The sequence below is a fragment of the Carassius auratus genome, chromosome 3, assembly GCF_003368295.1.
Source record: "Carassius auratus strain Wakin chromosome 3, ASM336829v1, whole genome shotgun sequence".
Taxonomy (NCBI): domain Eukaryota; kingdom Metazoa; phylum Chordata; class Actinopteri; order Cypriniformes; family Cyprinidae; genus Carassius; species Carassius auratus.
The window spans coordinates 21,867,908-21,886,062 of NC_039245.1; the positions used below are offsets into that span (position 1 = coordinate 21,867,908).

General features: G+C 37.2%; 3 protein-coding genes across 3 annotated transcripts; 1 reads left to right on the forward strand and 2 right to left on the reverse strand.

Annotated features, from left to right (window-relative positions):
• The first annotated feature begins 1,382 nt into the window (after positions 1 to 1,382).
• Positions 1,383 to 6,389, forward strand: tufm (Tu translation elongation factor, mitochondrial). Its single transcript, XM_026214286.1, has 10 exons — positions 1,383 to 1,481; positions 1,955 to 2,001; positions 2,224 to 2,362; positions 2,443 to 2,609; positions 2,965 to 3,234; positions 3,484 to 3,616; positions 3,746 to 3,850; positions 5,145 to 5,296; positions 5,373 to 5,492; positions 5,585 to 6,389. The coding sequence occupies exons 1-10, from the start codon at positions 1,445 to 1,447 to the stop codon at positions 5,753 to 5,755; spliced, it is 1,341 nt and encodes a 446-aa protein (XP_026070071.1). The 5' UTR covers positions 1,383 to 1,444; the 3' UTR covers positions 5,756 to 6,389.
• Positions 6,390 to 7,979: 1,590 nt separating this feature from the next.
• Positions 7,980 to 12,246, reverse strand: LOC113041938 (uncharacterized). Its single transcript, XM_026200529.1, has 11 exons — positions 12,135 to 12,246; positions 10,693 to 10,773; positions 10,511 to 10,612; positions 10,328 to 10,385; positions 9,616 to 9,668; positions 9,360 to 9,443; positions 9,195 to 9,293; positions 8,760 to 8,849; positions 8,582 to 8,641; positions 8,359 to 8,409; positions 7,980 to 8,240 (listed from the first exon to the last, which is right to left on the reverse strand). The coding sequence occupies exons 1-11, from the start codon at positions 12,163 to 12,165 to the stop codon at positions 8,200 to 8,202; spliced, it is 750 nt and encodes a 249-aa protein (XP_026056314.1). The 5' UTR covers positions 12,166 to 12,246; the 3' UTR covers positions 7,980 to 8,199.
• Positions 12,247 to 12,671: 425 nt separating this feature from the next.
• nog5 (noggin 5) lies at positions 12,672 to 13,783 on the reverse strand. The gene has a single exon (XM_026200541.1). It carries the CDS (start codon positions 13,514 to 13,516, stop codon positions 12,866 to 12,868), a length of 651 nt encoding a protein of 216 aa, XP_026056326.1. The 5' UTR covers positions 13,517 to 13,783; the 3' UTR covers positions 12,672 to 12,865.
• Positions 13,784 to 18,155: the final 4,372 nt, after the last annotated feature.

Sequence of the window (18,155 nt, forward strand, 5' to 3'; positions counted from 1 at the left end):
ACAAAAATTAAGAATTGCAAAACAAATGAAACGGCGCAGTTCGGGAGTTCTTAGCGGGTTCCCGAATCATTTAAGTCAGTTCGGGAGTTCGTAGCGGGATCGCGTATCATTTGAGTCAGTTCGGTAGTTCGGAGCGGGATCGCGAATCATATGAGTCAGTTTGGAGATCGAATCATTTGAATCAGTTCGGGAGTTAGCAGCGGGATCGCGAATCATTTGAGTCAATTTGGGGATTGCAAATCATTTGAATAAGTTCGGGAGTTCGTAGAATCACTTGAGTCAGTTTGGGGATCGCAAATCATTTGAAGCAGTTCGGGAGTTCGTAGCGGGATCGCGAATCATATGAGTCAATTTGGAGATCGCAAATCATTTGAATCAGTTCGGGAGTTCGCAGCGGGATCGCGAATCATTTGAGTCAATTTGGGGATCGCGAATCATTTGAATAAGTTCGGGAGTTCGTAGGGATCGCGAATCACTTGAGTCAGTTTGGGGATCGCAAATCATTTGAAGCAGCTTGGGAGTTCGTACAGTTCGTAGCGGGATCGCGAATCATTTGAGTCATCTGACTCCAGTTCGGGAGTTGGAGTGGGATCGCGAATCATTTGAGTTAGTTCGGGAGTTCGTAGCGGGATCGCGAATCATTTGAGTCAGTTCGAAGATCGCGAATCATTTGAATAAGTTCGGGAGTTCGTAGCGGGATCGCGAATCACTTGAGTCAGTTTGGGGATCTCAAATCATTTGAAGCAGTTCGGGAGTTCGTAGCGGGATCGCGAATCATATGAGTCAATTTGGAGATCGCAAATCATTTGAATCAGTTCGGGAGTTCGCAGCGGGATCGCGAATCATTTGAGTCAATTTGGGGATCGCGAATCATTTGAATAAGTTCGGGAGTTCGTTGCGGGATCGAGAATCACTTGAGTCAGTTTGGGGATCTCAAATCATTTGAAGCAGTTCGGGAGTTCGTAGCGGGATCGCGAATCATTTGAGTCATCTGACTCCAGTTTGGGAGTTGGAGCGGGATCGCGAATCATTGAGTCAGTTCGGGAGTTCGTAGCAGTTTCGCGAATCATGAGTCAGTTTGGGGTTCGCAAATCATAGCTGTATATGCATTTTTCGGTGTATTCAAATGCATTTATGAATGCATGTGAATGATCACAAAATTCAAGACATGAACCCTTTGTGCCAAAAGGGTTCTTTCTTCTCATTATAGAAAATTTTTAGCATAAAAGGGTTGAGTAAAGAACCCTATGGTTCTATAAAGAAGCCCAATGATCCCTTTCTTCTAATAGTTTGTTGTCTGATATTAAGTGAGTCGCTAAAGGGCCGACGTAAAATATTAAATGGGCGAATAGATTAGAATGTTTACGGTAAGGTACAGAACGCGTCCAGTGTTGATGGCGTATGTGTGTGTCTCCGGGCATGCGTGTTTGTCATTGTCCGCAAAATGGCTGCGCTCGTGGGCGTCCGCGCGTGCCTCTCGGGTAAGTTACAAAACGTGTTCATTTTGCTCTTCGCGTGACATTGACATTGTGTCCACACTGCGAGTGTTTTGCGTGCAGACTCTATCATCTGTGCGTGTATATGTGAATGAGTGTGGACAGAGGGAGGATGCTCGTGCACTCCACAAGCAAGGTCAAGCTCCTCAGCCTGTGTCTTGTGAAGCAGCTTTAATGACTGCAGTGCATCAGCTTGCGCATGCATGTATAACTTGGAACCCGTCCTGTGTCAAGAGCAGACTTCTGGGATATAGATTACGGTTGTTTCAATCTCGTGCTATTTTCTGACAGCTGTGCAAAGAGACTAATGCATTGATTAATTGGTCTTGCAGTGGCTTGATTAATGTGATAATGAGCCCTGATTTTAATTAATGTTGTAAATATTATGTACGTAGATGAACTATTGGGTTTGTGTGTGACAAGTTACATAAAGCAGAATTTCCCCTCGTGTTTTCCAGCTCTGCAGTTGACCTCCCCGAGTTTACTGCACAGCTCTTATAAACTGGTGAGTGTTTTCATCTTCAAATGTTCAGAACCTCATGCACTAGATTTCATTATTGTAAGTCAACTCAATTATTAAGTCCAAATTAGTTTCTACTTAAAGCTATCAGTCAATCAAACTGTTTTATTTACTTTTTTGGCTATCTATGAACTATAATGTCAGTAAGTTATAATATTTAAAGGAACATTTTACATAACACAAGTAGTGTTTTTTCCCCTCTCTTAGTGTGCAGTTCCTCTTAGCCGAAGGAATTTCGCAGCGGAGGCAAAGAAGGTTTTCTCTCGTAGTAAACCCCATTTGAACATCGGGACCATCGGTCATGTAGATCACGGCAAAACCACGCTGACCGCAGCCATCACCAAAGGTGAGCTGATGACTTGCTTTCATCTCATAATAATCACAAAGTGGTGCGCTGACTGTGTTTTCCTCGTGTGTTTGCATCAGTCCTTGCCGAGGCCGGCGGTGCTCGTTATAAGACGTATGAGGATATTGATAATGCTCCTGAAGAGAAGGCTCGAGGCATCACCATCAACGCCTCGCATGTGGAGTACACCACTGCTAACAGACACTACGCTCACACCGACTGCCCCGGACATGCTGACTACGTTAAGGTATTGCACACAGAAAACACATCTGAATACACTGCCATTCAAGGGTTTAGGGTAGCCTGAATGCACTGTAAGACACTTTGGATAAAGTCGTCTGCTAAATGCATAAATGTACGGTCAGTCAGAGAAGAAGATGAACAGGGATGCATTAAATTAATCAGTAAAGGCATTTATAATAACAAATGTTTCTTAAGCAGTAAATCAGAATGATTTCTGAAGGATCACGTGACACTGAAGACTGGAGTAATGATGCTGAAAATTCGGCGAGCTTAAGACTTATTTTACTGAGCAAACAGTGTTGTGTGTTCGTACATTATCATTGCACCTGTGTTATAAGAGCACGTCTCTCTGTCTGAAGAACATGATCACAGGCACCTCTCAGATGGACGGCTGTATTCTCGTGGTGGCGGCGACCGACGGTCAGATGCCACAGACGCGTGAGCACCTCCTGCTGGCGCGGCAGATCGGCGTGGAGCACGTGGTGGTGTTCGTTAACAAAGCTGATGCGGTGGAGGACAAGGAGATGCTGGACCTGGTGGAGCTGGAGATCAGAGAGCTGCTCACAGAGTACGGCTACGACGGAGAAAACACACCAGTTATTATTGGATCGGCACTCTGTGCTCTAGAGGTAAGAATAGAGGCGTCTGGAGATGGAGATATTTGAGTGTGCATCCTATAAATTAGGGCTGTGCAAAAAATCGAATGCGATCTTCATGCCCATCTCATCAGTAAAGATGCTCCTGTAGTTAGAAGTATATCTCCAGCACGTGCATTCATTTGTTTAAATTGTGATGGATGTAAAGGCAGTGGTGAAGAGACCAGAATGATGTGTTTTTTTTAACTATGATTGTGTGTGTGTGTGTGTGTGTGTGTTCAGAACAGACAGCCGGAGCTGGGTGTTGACTCCATTATGAAGCTGTTGGATGTGGTAGATAATTATATTCCTTTGCCAAAGCGAGATCTGGATAAGCCTTTCCTGCTGCCTGTAGAGGGGGTCTATTCTATTCCAGGTCTGTGTTTTCTTCTTCTGGTGCTGCTGATCTAGTATCTGTCTTTGAAGTTGCTTTGGGTAAAAGCATGTCTAAATGAATGAATGTGTTTTATGTTTGTGTGTTTGACTGTATGAATCCTGTGTGCAGGTCGAGGTACTGTGGTCACTGGGACGCTAGAGCGAGGGATGATCAAGAAAGGAGATGAATGTGAATTTCTCGGACACAATCGCAGCTTTAAGACCGTCATCACTGGTGAGAAATGTATTTCCTGCTCCATGCATAAACGTGCATGTTATCTTTATAGACAGTACTTCAGTGTGCAAAATATGTTTAATATATTTGTTATGAATCTTACATCTGTGTCGTGATGCAAAAAAATAACACCCTTTGGTATTTGAATGTGGTTATTGATTATATATTTTCAATATATTAACATATTTAAAACCGAAAGCATGATATTGCATGGATTAACTTCTATTATGGCAAGCTTACCTGAAACAAAGAAAGTGTTTTTTTTTTTTTTTATATTAATTTGAACATGTTCTTGAGCTTTGGTGCTCATCATGCTGTTAAATTTGTTTTTGTTAATTGAAATAAAATATCAATATTAGATTAAAGCTTGAAATAACTGAAATAAAATAAGTTCAAGTTGAAGTACTAAAATTGTTGAATTAAAAGCTAATTAAAATATTGCTGAATGCTTTAATAGTGTATAAATTATACTAAAACAACAAATATAATCATTATTATGTGTTTAATTAGTAACTTCGGTTGTGTTTTTAAGCCATAATAATAAAATAAAAATATTAGGTGAGAAGTTTATAAAAGTTTCCTAGGCAACTAACTGAAATGAAATAAGATTAAGTTGTTGTTCTAAAACTAAAATATAAAATAAATTAATGCTGAATAGAAATGTTTAACTAAAAAAGTAATAAAAATGACAAGCACGTAATAAAATTACTTAAACTATAATTAAAATGAAAACTGAAAAGATAAAAATAAAAGCTCTTTTAAAAAAAAATACTTAATATTATAATAGTATATAAATAATACAAAAACAACTAATTAATAATAATAATAATAATATTAATAATAAGTTGCTTTAGTTCTATGGTGTGTGTTTTAAAATATAATAATAATAGGAGATGAAAATGTAAAGAATTTTGCCTTTGCAACTAACTGAAATAATTACAAAAATGGCTCAAACTAAAACTGGAATACAGATGATTTGAAGCTAAATAAAAATAAATTACAAAAGCACAACAAAAGGACTAAAACAAAAACTGAAAATATGAAAGTAAAAGCTAATTCTAAACCTTAATAATATAATAGTATATAATAATATTAAAACAACGACAAAGAAAATTACACATTTATTTTGTTGCTGTGCCACGTGTTTTTAAAATACACTGACATTTTCACTATTTTAATAAATTATGTGGAAACATAATGGCTTAAATCAAATATTTGAAGCGGTTAATTATTTTTTGGAGTCCTAATTCAACTCTGATTGCTCTGATCCTCTGTTTCTCGCTCCTCCTCTCAGGTATCGAGATGTTCCACCAATCTCTGGAGCGGGCGGAGGCGGGTGATAACATGGGCGCTCTGGTGCGCGGTCTGAAGAGGGAGGATGTCAGGAGAGGCATGGTGATGTGCAAACCTGGATCCATCCAGCCACACCAGAAGATCAAAGCTCAGGTGCGTGAATCTAAAAACCGTTCTCTGTCCTACTTCACAAACCAATCAATCAATCATTTAAACTCTTTGTGTTCAGGTGTACGTCCTGAGCAAAGAGGAGGGCGGCAGGCACAAACCCTTCTGCACAAACTTCATGCCCATCATGTTCTCTCACACCTGGGACATGGCTTGTATAGTAGAGCTGCTCCCAGGGAAGGTACGTTTTAGCTGAGCAAATATGGAATAATAAGTTCAGCGCTAGAAGGGTTTGCTCTAAATCGGTCTTTTTCTCCCTCTCTCTGTTCGTAGGAGATGGTGATGCCGGGAGAGGACGCGTCTCTGATCCTGGCCCTCAGACAGCCCATGGCTCTCGACAGAGGCCAGAGGTTCACTCTCAGAGACGGCAACCAAACCATCGGCACGGGCCTGGTCACAGAAGTCCTCCCCATGACAGACGACGACAAATACAACTGGGGCTGAGAGAGAGACGGTGTTGATGAAAGAGGACACTCTTTGAGACTCTTTGGACTTGAGTTCTAGAAATGTTACTCTAGAATTTGAATTGTGGCCCTGTTTATATTGCAAAAATAAATCTGTTTGCTAAGGAGGAGATATATGTGTCCCGATTGATAATGTCTTCATGAACCCTTAAAAAAATGTAAGCCCACCGGTTTTCTACATGAAGAAACAAGTATAATTCGAATTAGAAATTTGGAATAATTTCTGTCTATTTCAGCACATCAAAATGTTTAAATTAAATTATCCTTGAAGCTGTCAATTATTCACAAGGAGAAAAACAGTACATTTGGGAAAGTTTTCAAAATTTAAACTGTACTTGGCTTGTCTTTCTATGCTTTTCATCTGCAGACACACGCTGGGTTCTTCTGTCATCTGTTGGTTTCCATCTGTCTAAAAAATGATTTCAGTACATCTGTAGACTCTGTCTGTTTTGCATTTAACCACTTTTCAACATTATAAAATAATTTAAGCAGAAAAGTGTTCAGTGATTAAGTTGCAATATACATGTTTTTAAACGTGTCAGACATATGTCTTGACATTGAGATGGCAATTTTAATGTCCCAGTTATTCCTATAAAGTGTGATGTTTAAATCAATACATTTGAGTGCGTTGGTGAATGATTGTAAAGAATCTGCTTGAATTTTGCATTTTGACAAACTCATTCATTAGGTCTTTGTTGTGACAGATATTTTAATATTAATACAGCAATTAAACAATAAATGGTGTTCAGGAAGCTCTTTACAATTGCAGCCCACTTGGTGACTTTAACAAAGAAACGTCTTGGGTTGTATCAAGACTTCAAACAAACAAAACCACATAAAAAAAATGACTAATGTGATGTACAGGTGTTGGTCATATAATTAGAATATCATCAAAAAGTTTATTTCATTAATTCCATTCAAAAAGTAAAACTATTATATTCGTTCACTAGACACAGACTGGTATATTTCAAATGTTTATTCCTTTTAATTTTTATGATTATAACTGACAACTAAGGAGAATCCCAAATTTAGTATCTCAGAAAATTAAAATATGACTTAAGACCAATACAAAGAAAGGATTTTTAGAAATCTTGGCCAACTGAAAGTATAAAAATGAAAAGTATGAGCATTTACAGCACTCAGTACTTTGTTGGGGCCCTTTTTGCCTGAATTACTTCAGCAATGCAGCGTGGCATGGAGTCGATCAGTCTGTGGCACTTCTCAGGTGTTATGAGAGCCCAGGTTGCTCTGATAGTGGCCTTCTGCAGCTCTTCTGCATTCTTGGGTCTGGCAATATCACATCTTCCTCTTCACAATACCCCATAGATTTTCTATCGGGTTAAGGTCAGGCGAAATTACAAACAGATTTTTATCAATTTTAAAACTAGACTTGATCAAGTTGTCTACACTAGATGTCATATGGGTCACACAAGTTTGACCCATGCGTTTTTGCTTAAGGTTGAAGATCCAACTCTATGTATGTTTTGTAAAATACCCTTATCTGTTAAACATATTTTATTGGATTGTCCTGGACTTATTACAAGCTTCTGACGCTGTCTGTTGTTCAAGAGTGGCTTGACACAAGGAATGTGACAGCTGAAACCCATGTCTTGCATACGTCTGTGCATAGTGGTTCTTGAAGCACTGACTCCAGCTGCAGTCCTCTCTTTGTGAATCTCCCCCACATCTTTTCCTTCCCTTTGCCCCTCTCTATTAATGTGCTTGGACACAGAGCTCTTTGAACAGCCAGTCTCTTTTGCAGTGACCTTTTGTGTCTTGCCCTCCTTGTGCAAGCTGTCAATGATCGTCTTTTGGAGAATTGTCAATTCGGCAGTCTTCCCCGTGATTGTGTAGCCTACAGAACTGAACTGAGAGACCATTTAAAGGCTTTGCAGGTGTTTTGTGTTAATTAGTTGATTAGAGTCTGGCACCAGATGTCTTCAATATTGAACCTTTTCACAATATTCTAATTTTCTGAGATACTGAATTTGGGATTTTCCTCAGTTGTCTGTTATAAACATCAAAATTACAAGAAATAAACATTTGAAATATATCTGTCTGTGTGTAATGGATGAATATAATATACAAGTTTCACTTTTTGAATGGAATTAGTGAAATAAATCAACTTTTTGATGATAGTCTAATTATATGACCAGCACCTGTATTTTAATATATAGAAAGAGAGAGAGAGAGAGAGAGAGAGAGAGAGAGACCAATAACAAAAATGATTAAACAGTGCATTTTTGTTTCAATACTTACATGTAAAAAAATAAGATAATAACTATTATGCATCCTGTAGCTGTTTTAATCTTAAAAAGAAACTCAATGTTTGTCTTTTGTCTCTCTTTAAATTGCAGTTTCACTGCAGCTGTCTGTTTCTCTGCATCTCTTTGATTCACCCTCTCTTCTTTCATCCTTTTTTCTCTAGATCAGGACTGGGATTCCATTCATCTGTTCATATGAATCTGAAACAAGCGTTTACACACAAACTTTATCACAGGTAAAGAGACACGCATGTCTTTAACACATAAACACACACACACACACACACACACACACACACACACACACACACACACTCACCATCCTCCATGTTATATGGACAGTCTGATCCAACCATAATTTCATATGACTCTGAAAGGAAAGATATAATATATATATATATATATATATATATATATATATATATATATATATATATATATATATATATATATATATATATATATATATATACTTAATATTTTGTTTGTTTATTTCATTCCAAACTGTACATGTGCATACAAACACATAATGAAACACTTGCCGGTGTCTGTTTGGTCCAGAGCGAGATCTTGTTTTCGATCATCGTCAGGATTGATATAGTCTGTGGCATTTTTAAGAGAGATTATCGCACATTATCATATTCATTTGACTACTATGCATTAAAGTGAATAAAATATCAGATCCCTGACACCCATTTGGGTGTGTGTTTGATCCCTCACCCTCTTCTTCAGTGTCATGCTGGAGCTGCTGTGTCTGTGTGCGAGGCTGAGCATATAAACACCCCTCCATGTTCTCATACGACTCTCCATCTGAAGAGAAGAAGAGACCGAGATACTACTTGTGCAGCGTCCTGTACAATACAACAGGTCATTATTGTTAACAAAAACTCCAATTATTAAAAACTTTTTTGCAATTGAAATAAATCCAATAAATAAAAATAAAAATATTAGATTAGAAAACTAAATGAAAATTAGAAAGGTCAGTAAATGTGTAGCAAGCCAGCAAGCGCAAGGTTGGGGGTTTGATTCCCCGGGAACACATGATATGTAAAAATTGATAGCCTGAATGCATTGTAAGTCGCTTTGGATAAAAGCGTCTGCTAAATGCATAAATTTAAATTTAAATGTCACATGAAGGATTGTGTCCTCCCTCACCTGTATCGGTCAAATTGCTTGGCAGTCGTAGGGTGTTGTTGTGAAGATCCTCTGGCCCCACCACTTCTTCTTCCCCCATTTCATCGGGGTTAAGATAATCTAAAACCACAACCATTTAATTGCACAGTAAAACCACTCACATAATTACTATTGGCCAGGAAATACCTTCATCTGCAGAAACATAATATGTGACTTTGTCTTGATTGCTGTAGATAGCTGCTTCTACATTCTCATAGGACTGTGTGTCATCTGTTGAAAAAACAATTAATTAATGACTGCCTTTTGAAATTTATAATGTCAGTGACCAGTAAAATTTTTTTTATAAAGAAATAATACTATGTTGAAAACTATGATCTGAACATTGTCTAACTTTATACCATTGTCTATAGAAGCTTATTAATGCATATAAAAATGATTTTACCCTTTTTGTTTTCATTTGTTTCCATATGTCTCTGAGTATTGCTCTTAGTGTACCTGTGACAACACATGAAATAACCATCTTCAGTGGATAAAAATGAAGGGCAAGGCTTGAATTAATTAAGTAATAGTTAATGAAAATGAAAATTTGCTGAAAATAATTTCTTTCTTCGTCAGAACAGATTTGGTCACTTGCAGTGAATGGGTGCCGTCCGAATTAGAGTTCAAACAGCTGATTAAAACATTGAAAAAGTCATTTAGTCTGAATCAGGAGAGAAATATGCACAGATCAAGCAGTTTTAATAAGTCAGAACATCTCTAAAGTAATATATCAGTGGATTTTGATGTGCGAGAACAACAAGAAATTGACTTTTTCACCAAAGTTTTCATTTCACAAGACATTAATTGATGGACTCGAGCGGTGTGGATTATTGTGACATTTGGACTCTCATTCTGACGGCACCCATTCACTGTAGAGCATCCATTGGTGAGCAAGAGATGTACTGATACATTTCTTCAAATCTGTTCAAATGAAGAAACAAACTCATCTAGATCTTGAATGGCCTGAGGGTGAGTACGTCTTCAGTAAATTTCTGAAAGTTATTTCTGATAGTAGTGTACATTTTGGGAAACATTTACCCATCATTTGACAAAGAAAGAGACAGAGAGTAAAAAGAAAAGAGAAGAAATGATAGAAAAAAAAGAAAATGCATCACCCAAAGTCGGTGTAGGTGGCAAAGTGTTCGTTTGTGTTTGTCCTCTGCTTTGCAGGTGCTGCAAGAAATTATTTTTTAGACCGTGTTTAATTATAGATATATATATTTAGTCAGCATGAAGTTGGAGTGTTGACTATTTATGTGTGTGTGTGTGTTTGTGTGTTTGGGTGTGTTCACACTTACCATTTCTGCTTTGTTGTGTTTTGCAGACATATGTGAACAGAACAATCCCAATCAGAAAGGCTGACGCAGGAACTGTGTAGAGTATCCAATCAGGTCGAGATGCTAAATGCAACACATACAAATAAATGAATAAGTGGATCAGCAATTGATTTATAATGACGTAATGCTACACACAAACATACCTGTGTTAGCTGAGTGGTTTTTCACTTGTCTGGAATCAGGAATGCTTTGGGACACGTTGTCAAACTTGGTTGTGTTAAAGCCTGTGGACATGTTTTAAATGTTTTTCTTTAGAGCTGAACGTTCACTTCATCATGCTGGTTTATAAAAAAATCATAAACACATTTAGTACATTTTACCAGAAAATATTATTTCAATCATTCTGTTTCAGAATTACATATTTAAATAACTTACTTCCTATGTATGAAATTTAATAGTAATTTCTAAGTCTAAAATCTGAATTTGATTGAAGTGTTCAAGATAAAATTCTCTTAAAATACATGAAAATATGATTTAAATAATATTAGAAAGTATTCTTAAAAACAGCAGGTCACTGTCACTATTAGGTCTTTATATATATATATATATATATATATATATATATATATATATATATATATATATATATATATATATATATATATATATATATATATATATTTATTTATTTATTTATTTATAAAAATAAATAAATAATCAGTTGTTGCCTTAAATTTTGAAGTTCTGTCAAATTTGTTGTTTTCAAGACATTTAAATTGAAATGATGTTAAACTGGTTTAAATAAATTTAGTTGAATCTTGTATAACTTCAGTGAAGTTGATTCAATTATTTTGATTAACTTAAAGTAATGGGAAAAAAAACTAAAAATGTTGCCTTAACTCATTTTGTACAGTGTTGTGTTCATTCTGTGATTTTAAAATTTGAATCAAAGTAGTAAAAAGTTTTTTTTTATATATAATAAACATTGTTCGGCATTATTAGTGAAATTATAAGAAAGAAACTGAAAAGAATGTTTGACGTTCGGATTTGTCACGAGGTTTGACATTTCTTTTGAAAAACAGCATCATCCTCTAGATTTGCTTCATGTGACAGTCTTACTCTTTCAGTCTTACTGTTTCTTTTCATACACGTACAGACCGATCCCAGGGGAGGGACTGCATGCAGTTTTCTCGGCAGCTGCCACACGTTTCCTTTCTTTAAAACGCTACCCAGAAACAAATATCTGCAACTGTATTTTCTCTGAAGTGATGTTTTCACTGTTAAGGCCTTAACCATCAAACATGCACCCAAGCACCAAAAATTATACTTTACTCCATGATTTGAAGTGCAACGTGTGGAAAAATTGCATGGCAATTAATAGAGACCAAAAACAATGATGTATTCAATTCAATGTATTCAATGTCTAAATAAGTTGGAGTTTAATGCTTACATTTTTAAACACACACCCACAATTTCAAGAAACTCTGCTTCAGTACACACAATCTGTATATTACATGCATGATTATAGGTCCATATTGACTACTGTGGAAGATAGCTACCCCCTTTTTTTCCCCCAAAGATTATATAAACTGTTTTCCAGATAAATATGAAATATCAGCACTTTACTAACTCCTCCTGTCTTTACCTTCAGAAATGTTCCCAACTGTTGTGGTCATCTTGAAGCATAAGAAAGAAGACCTTGATGTACACGCTAAGATGGGCAAACCAGAACTGACAGTGAAAGAGAGGAGGAGGAAGACAGATGTGGCGGAAGGAGAAACGAGAGAAAAACATCAAATGTAAAAAAGGAGAAGTGAGAAAGTAAACATATTGTAAACATGATCCTCACCCAACATGTAAATGACTGTTTTCACAATTAAACTTTCACTTGTCTTATATGCTTAGCATTTAAATGGAAATATAATAATGTCAGTTTTTTAAATTATGTACTGAAATTGAAATATATACTGTAAAAAATGCTTCTGCAGTTAACAACTTGGCATTTGTTGAAATAACTTAAACATCCCAATTAAACATTGTTTAACTTATAAGGTCAAACACTTTCTCAAGCTGAAAGAAGAATGCATTATTACTTATTCTAATGTTGACTTTTAAGTTGTGATCACTTTGTGATTTATAAACAATACAAATGCACAGCTTAGTGAGGTCATCTGCACTTTATTATCTTTTTCTATCTTCATCAAGCAATCAGACATTTTCTTCACATATAAATATCACTCAAAACATTACAAGTGTGTCTTTATATGAGTAACGTCCACTAATCACGTGAGGGGCTGACAGGAACAAGTCCGATTCATATTTCACCCCACAATCAAAAGAAAGGAATAAGAAAACACATTTTGCCAAACCATTGGTCTAGCTGTGTGTAAAGCTTAAGCACGCGCAGCCGCATTGTGATATCACCGGGTAGCGCGCGCGAATCCACGCGCAGTGCTTGAGCGCGCGCGAGCCCTGCTGGCAGTGCCACCGGAGGAGCGTGACGCTCACGGACTGCACCGGTTTACAAAACATCCCCTCCGGTAAAGAGCATGAGCGATCGGTCAAGCACTGTCCTTCTTTGACGTATCGCGGCCAGAATCGCGCGCCCAGATCTTTCCACACCGACAGCACCGGGCACCGGGTGTACGACCACAACCACCGGCGCACCCTGCGCTCCGTTCTCGCCGCCGCTTTGAGACCAGTGAAATCCAGCTGCTGGAATTCAAGAGGAATTGCTTCGGCGAGACTGATCCCGTCCTCTAGCGTGATTCCGGTCCCGTTACCTTGAGTCGGTGAACCGATCGACGAGAAGACGGGGTCAAAACTGCTGCCGAGTTTCCGGCGCAGTAATCGAGGGGCTAAATCCCTCTCTCCCGGTTCCAGCGCCGGGTCAGGGTCCTCATGCAGGTCAGGTACCGGCAGGTGATCGCTAGGTGACGGGCGCACGCGCAGCTGAATCTGAGCGAGCGCGAGCTGAACGGAGACGGACGCACAGAGCACGAGTGCAGGAGACACCTTCATTTCCATTCAAGCCAAAAAAACTTCATTAAACGTCTGATTTAAGTTTATAGGTGAAGTTTATGAAACAAAGCGTGTGTCTTCTCTTTGGTGACTGAAGTCGACTGAAGTCCTGATGAATGGAGCTTTTTCTTTGGAGGCGCCAAACGCGTCATGAGTTGTGCCGCTCGCCCTCGGGGTCCAGCTCACTGTGTCACCCCCGTTACAACTACAACACCCTCCCACAGGTGAGCTGAGACCCATGAACAACTACAACACCCTCCCACAGGTGAGCTGAGACCCGTGGACACCAGAATTAACTGATCTTATTAAGTGCATAACATTGTCTTTTTGGTATTATTTATATACTCTCTCACTTTCTCTCTCTCTATCTCTAATAATATTTAATGATTTAATAGATACATTCATTGTAAGTTTAATTCATTGATAGTATTGGTTAAAGTTTTGTAGTTATCTTTTCTATTATTCACTATTATATATTCCAGTATTTTAATTTTAATTTTATTTTAATTTATAGTATTTTGTTACAGTATGTGCATTAGTCATTATTATTTTTTTGTTATATTACTATTCCGGTTTATTTTTTATTTCAGTTTTGGTTTTAATTTAATGTTTGTTTTAATTTTATTTTTTCAGTTAGTAATTTTATTGCTTCCACTTAAAGGGACAAATACCCCCAAAATAAAAATGACCCCATGATTTACTCGCCCTCAAGCCATCCTAGGTGTATATCAATCAGAGTTACATTCAAAAATGTCCTGGCTCATCCAATTTTTATAATGGCAGTGATTGGGAGTTGAGATTTTGAAGTCCTATAAAGTGCATCCATCCATAATAAAAAGTATTCCACATGCCTCCGGGGGTTAATAAGTGAAGCAATGCATTTGTGTAAAAATATAAACCGTAATATCTAGCTTCTGTTCTGGTTCTTCTGAACCAGCTAATCAAGGTCTTTCTTTATTAATCACTCTTAATAAAAAAAATACACTTTTTATGAAGGGTGAACTCACTTTATTTTGCTTTTAAATCTCAACCACCATTCACTGCCATTATAACATCTACATTTAGCAGATGCTTTTATGTAAAGCAACTTACAGTGCATTCAGGATACACATTTTATTTTTTTCAGTATGTCTGTTCCCTGGGAATTGAACCCACAACCTTTTGCACTGCTAACACAATGCTCTACCACTGAGCCACAGGAACACTGTATTCTAAAGCTTGGAAGAGCCAGGACATTTTTAAATATAACTCTCGTTTATAGTTGGAGTCCATGTACAGAGGAAAAGTAATAGATCTAATGGGATGTTATATGTTATTTGACAGTAACATACTAATAAATGTACAGTTTTGGGGAGTCTAAAAGAAAATGTATCATTTACAGTAAAAAAACGTAAATTGACTGGAATGTTTTTTTTCTTTCATTTAAATAAATTAATGTACATTATTAGTTTATTTTACACCTTATGTTGTTAAATAAATGTTTATTGCATTATTTTAGTGTGATGTGTGTTATGAAACTTGGATGTGGGATTCTAGGCCTACTATATTCACACAAAATATCCTTACATGATGCTAATTCTTACTGAGATTTTTGACACCGATTTCCAGTCTCAATGAATCACATTTATAGTTTGCTGTTGATGTTGAACAAGCCTGGCCTAACAAGACTCTAGATTCACTATAGAATCTGGACCATGAGACACTATAAAAGGTTTGGACGTAGACCGTCTACGTGACAGCGTACAGATACATGGCCTTCAAGTTGACACTTCATCACACATTGAATGAATGACGCATTTTATCACTTTAAATTAATCAGTTAGCTCACTTCTCAACCTCTGGCCTATAACGAGCACTGAGTTTATGCCTTAAGGATTTACGTCAGTGACACCCCCTTAAAACATCCGCTCACACACACAGTAAACACATGCACAAACACACCCCTCACCCACGCGCTTAAATACATCTAATCATCAGGTCAAGCATGCCGGGGCAGCCTTCAGTGAGGTGATGCTTGAGCTCCTAGACAGACCAAACAACACACCCATGCAGAAACATACAGCTACACAAATACATGCATAAGCAATAGAGAGGTCATATTAGCATTTTAAGAATGTAAATTTGAAAATTTGAAATGCTTTACATTCTTTAATAAAAAAAATGTATTTGTTTGTTTTTATCATTATGATTACAATTTTTTTTTTTTTCAGTGATGTCATAGATTTTTTTTTTCAATTAACTGTTCTTAAAATAAAAATATTTTAGTGTGAAGAATATAAAAAAACATTTTCCCACTCTTCATAACATTTTCTGCAAATAAAAGATTTTATGGATGTTAAAGGGGGGGTGAAATGCTCGTTTTCACTCAATATCCTGTTAATCTTGAGTACCTATAGAGTAGTACTGCATCCTTCATAACTCCAAAAAGTCTTTAGTTTTATTATATTCATAAGAGAAAGATAGTCTGTACCGATTTTTCCTGGAAAAACCCGAACGACTGGAAGCGTGACATGTGGGCGGAGCTAAAGAATCACGAGCGCGAGTAGGCTTTTGCGTTGAGAGGTGAAAGCTGTGACATTACCGTGAGGAAAAAAACATCATCCAAAACAAACCATGGCTAACAGTCAGATTCAGCCGTTTATTTATGATTCAGTTGAAATCTAACAAGAGCAGCAGCAGCAACAACTACAGCAGGACGTCTCTATGTGGTATGTACTGAAACTGTATATATTTGCTTAGCGGTTTTGGAAAATGACTAAGTTCCACTTTATGTCGTCTTTTTTTTTTTTTTTAAGCTGTACATGTGGAAAGTGCAGTTTGATGACAACATCGCATGTTGTTTACTTGATGTGCTTACGCGCCGATAGCTAAGTTAACAACACAGAGATATTTGAAGCAGTTTTACTCGTGCAGTTTGATGACAACATCGCATGTTGTTTACTTGATGTGCTTACGCGCCGATAGCTAAGTTAACAACACAGAGATATTTGAAGCAGTTTTACTCACCGCCTGCGGTTCCAACACACGATCGTGACCCTTTTTCCTTGGGACTGCATCATCCTTAAGAAATAAACGATGTGCAAATCCAGCGTCAAACTGGGCCTTGTTTGTAAAACAACCATCTTCGAAATGCAGGGAACAAACACTTGCACAACTCCGTTGATGCTCTGTAAAAATAAACTCCATCCACTGGTCCCTTAATGCTGTTTTTTCTTTGGTAATCTGTGCAGGGTTGTCTTGCCCTGGCAACCAAAAACACACTCCTTTTGTGACATTTCGCGACGCTCTCGCTCTGATCAGTGAAGTCTGTTGTGCTCTCAGTGCTCTGTTATACAGGAGCGCGCGCTCTTCCGGCAGAAGTGCCTTAGGACCCATATAAGGAAATTCCGCTCCATCTAACGTCACACAGAGCCATACTCGAAAAAAACTTTCCGAAACTTGTGACAAACCGGAAGGAGTATTTTTGGAACAGAAATACTCCTTCAAACGTACAACTTAATTTTTGAAACTTTGTCCATGTTTAGCATGGGAATCCAACTCTTTAACAGTGTAAAAAACTCAGTATGCATGAAATAGCATTTCACCCCCCCTTTAAAGATTCTTCATGGGCCATCAATGCAAATAAAGGCAAATGTGATTCATTTATGAATAAAAAAATGCTCATGACATGACATGTTTATGTTGTTTTTAATATGTTCTATAAATAATTGTTTTATATTTGTATATCTTCTAGTTGTCATTAATATCTCTGTATTTTCCTGTTTATTTATTTGATTTAGCTCTGAAAGATTTGGTTTTAACCGAACGGTTTAAAAATAAATTGAAAAATGTAAATTAATTGAATAATTAGTCAAAAATTTCATCACTAACCAATAATTACTATTAATTAAAGTAATAGCTAATAACATTAATATTTATTAGAATAGTAACAATATTTAATGTTAAGAGCGGACAATTCTGTAGTACATTTCGTTAATTGTTACAGTATTGTTTAATACATTTATAATATTTTATACTTTTTTACATTATTATATTTTTGTTCTCTGTTTTTCCTTTTAAGTTAACCCTCAGTTTAACCTGCCCTCCTCCTCTTTTTTACTTTAATTGGATAATTTAAACCCTTTGGTAAGTAAGTAATATTCACAAATAATGCTTAATATGTTGCATTCACCAATAATGCCCATTAATGTGCTTGTGTCCCTTTTTCAAGCATCTCTGTAGGACTCATTAACTATATCAAATAGAAATGGATTTCATCTAATCAAACGGTCTGTTTTAACAAACAAACTTCCACAACATAACAGCAGTGGCAGCATTACCTCAAATACTCTGATGTGGTGTTTCAGTAATGAAGAGAGTTTGTTTGCTCTATTTTTCTTAATGTGTGATGTTGTGAATGTGAGAGGCCAGCTGTCTGACACAGGTTAGAGGTTTGGCGGGAGATGAAGGCGTGTGTTTGGCCCTGCAGGGCTGTTCCCAACAGTAATGACGCGGGTGTGAGTGGTTCGTGTCCCACGGTAAAGCCGGCAGCTCACATCTGTCCTTCGATATTAATATTATGCACCAAAAACAATGTGTAGCCTCTCTCCAAAAAAGTGGCTGAAATAAAGTAACCTGTGCTTGACATTATTGCTGTCAGTGGCTT

What these genes read in the sequence shown, in the direction of transcription:
- tufm (XM_026214286.1), top strand. Translation starts at nt 1,445, where the DNA reads ATGGCTGCGCTCGTGGGCGTCCGCGCGTGCCTCTCGG. An exon ending in CGTCCGCGCGTGCCTCTCGG is followed by an intron (nt 1,482 to 1,954) that starts GTAAGTTACAAA and finishes CGTGTTTTCCAG; the next exon opens with CTCTGCAGTTGACCTCCCCG. An exon ending in CGGCACTCTGTGCTCTAGAG is followed by an intron (nt 3,235 to 3,483) that starts GTAAGAATAGAG and finishes GTGTGTGTTCAG; the next exon opens with AACAGACAGCCGGAGCTGGG.
- LOC113041938 (XM_026200529.1), bottom strand. Translation starts at nt 12,165, where the DNA reads ATGACCACAACAGTTGGGAACATTTCTGAAG. An exon ending in AAACCACTCAGCTAACACAG is followed by an intron (nt 10,613 to 10,692) that starts GTATGTTTGTGT and finishes TGTTGCATTTAG; the next exon opens with CATCTCGACCTGATTGGATA. An exon ending in AAGCAATTTGACCGATACAG is followed by an intron (nt 8,850 to 9,194) that starts GTGAGGGAGGAC and finishes TCTTCTCTTCAG; the next exon opens with ATGGAGAGTCGTATGAGAAC.
- nog5 (XM_026200541.1), bottom strand. Translation starts at nt 13,516, where the DNA reads ATGGAAATGAAGGTGTCTCCTGCACTCGTGCTCTGTGCGTCCGTCTCC.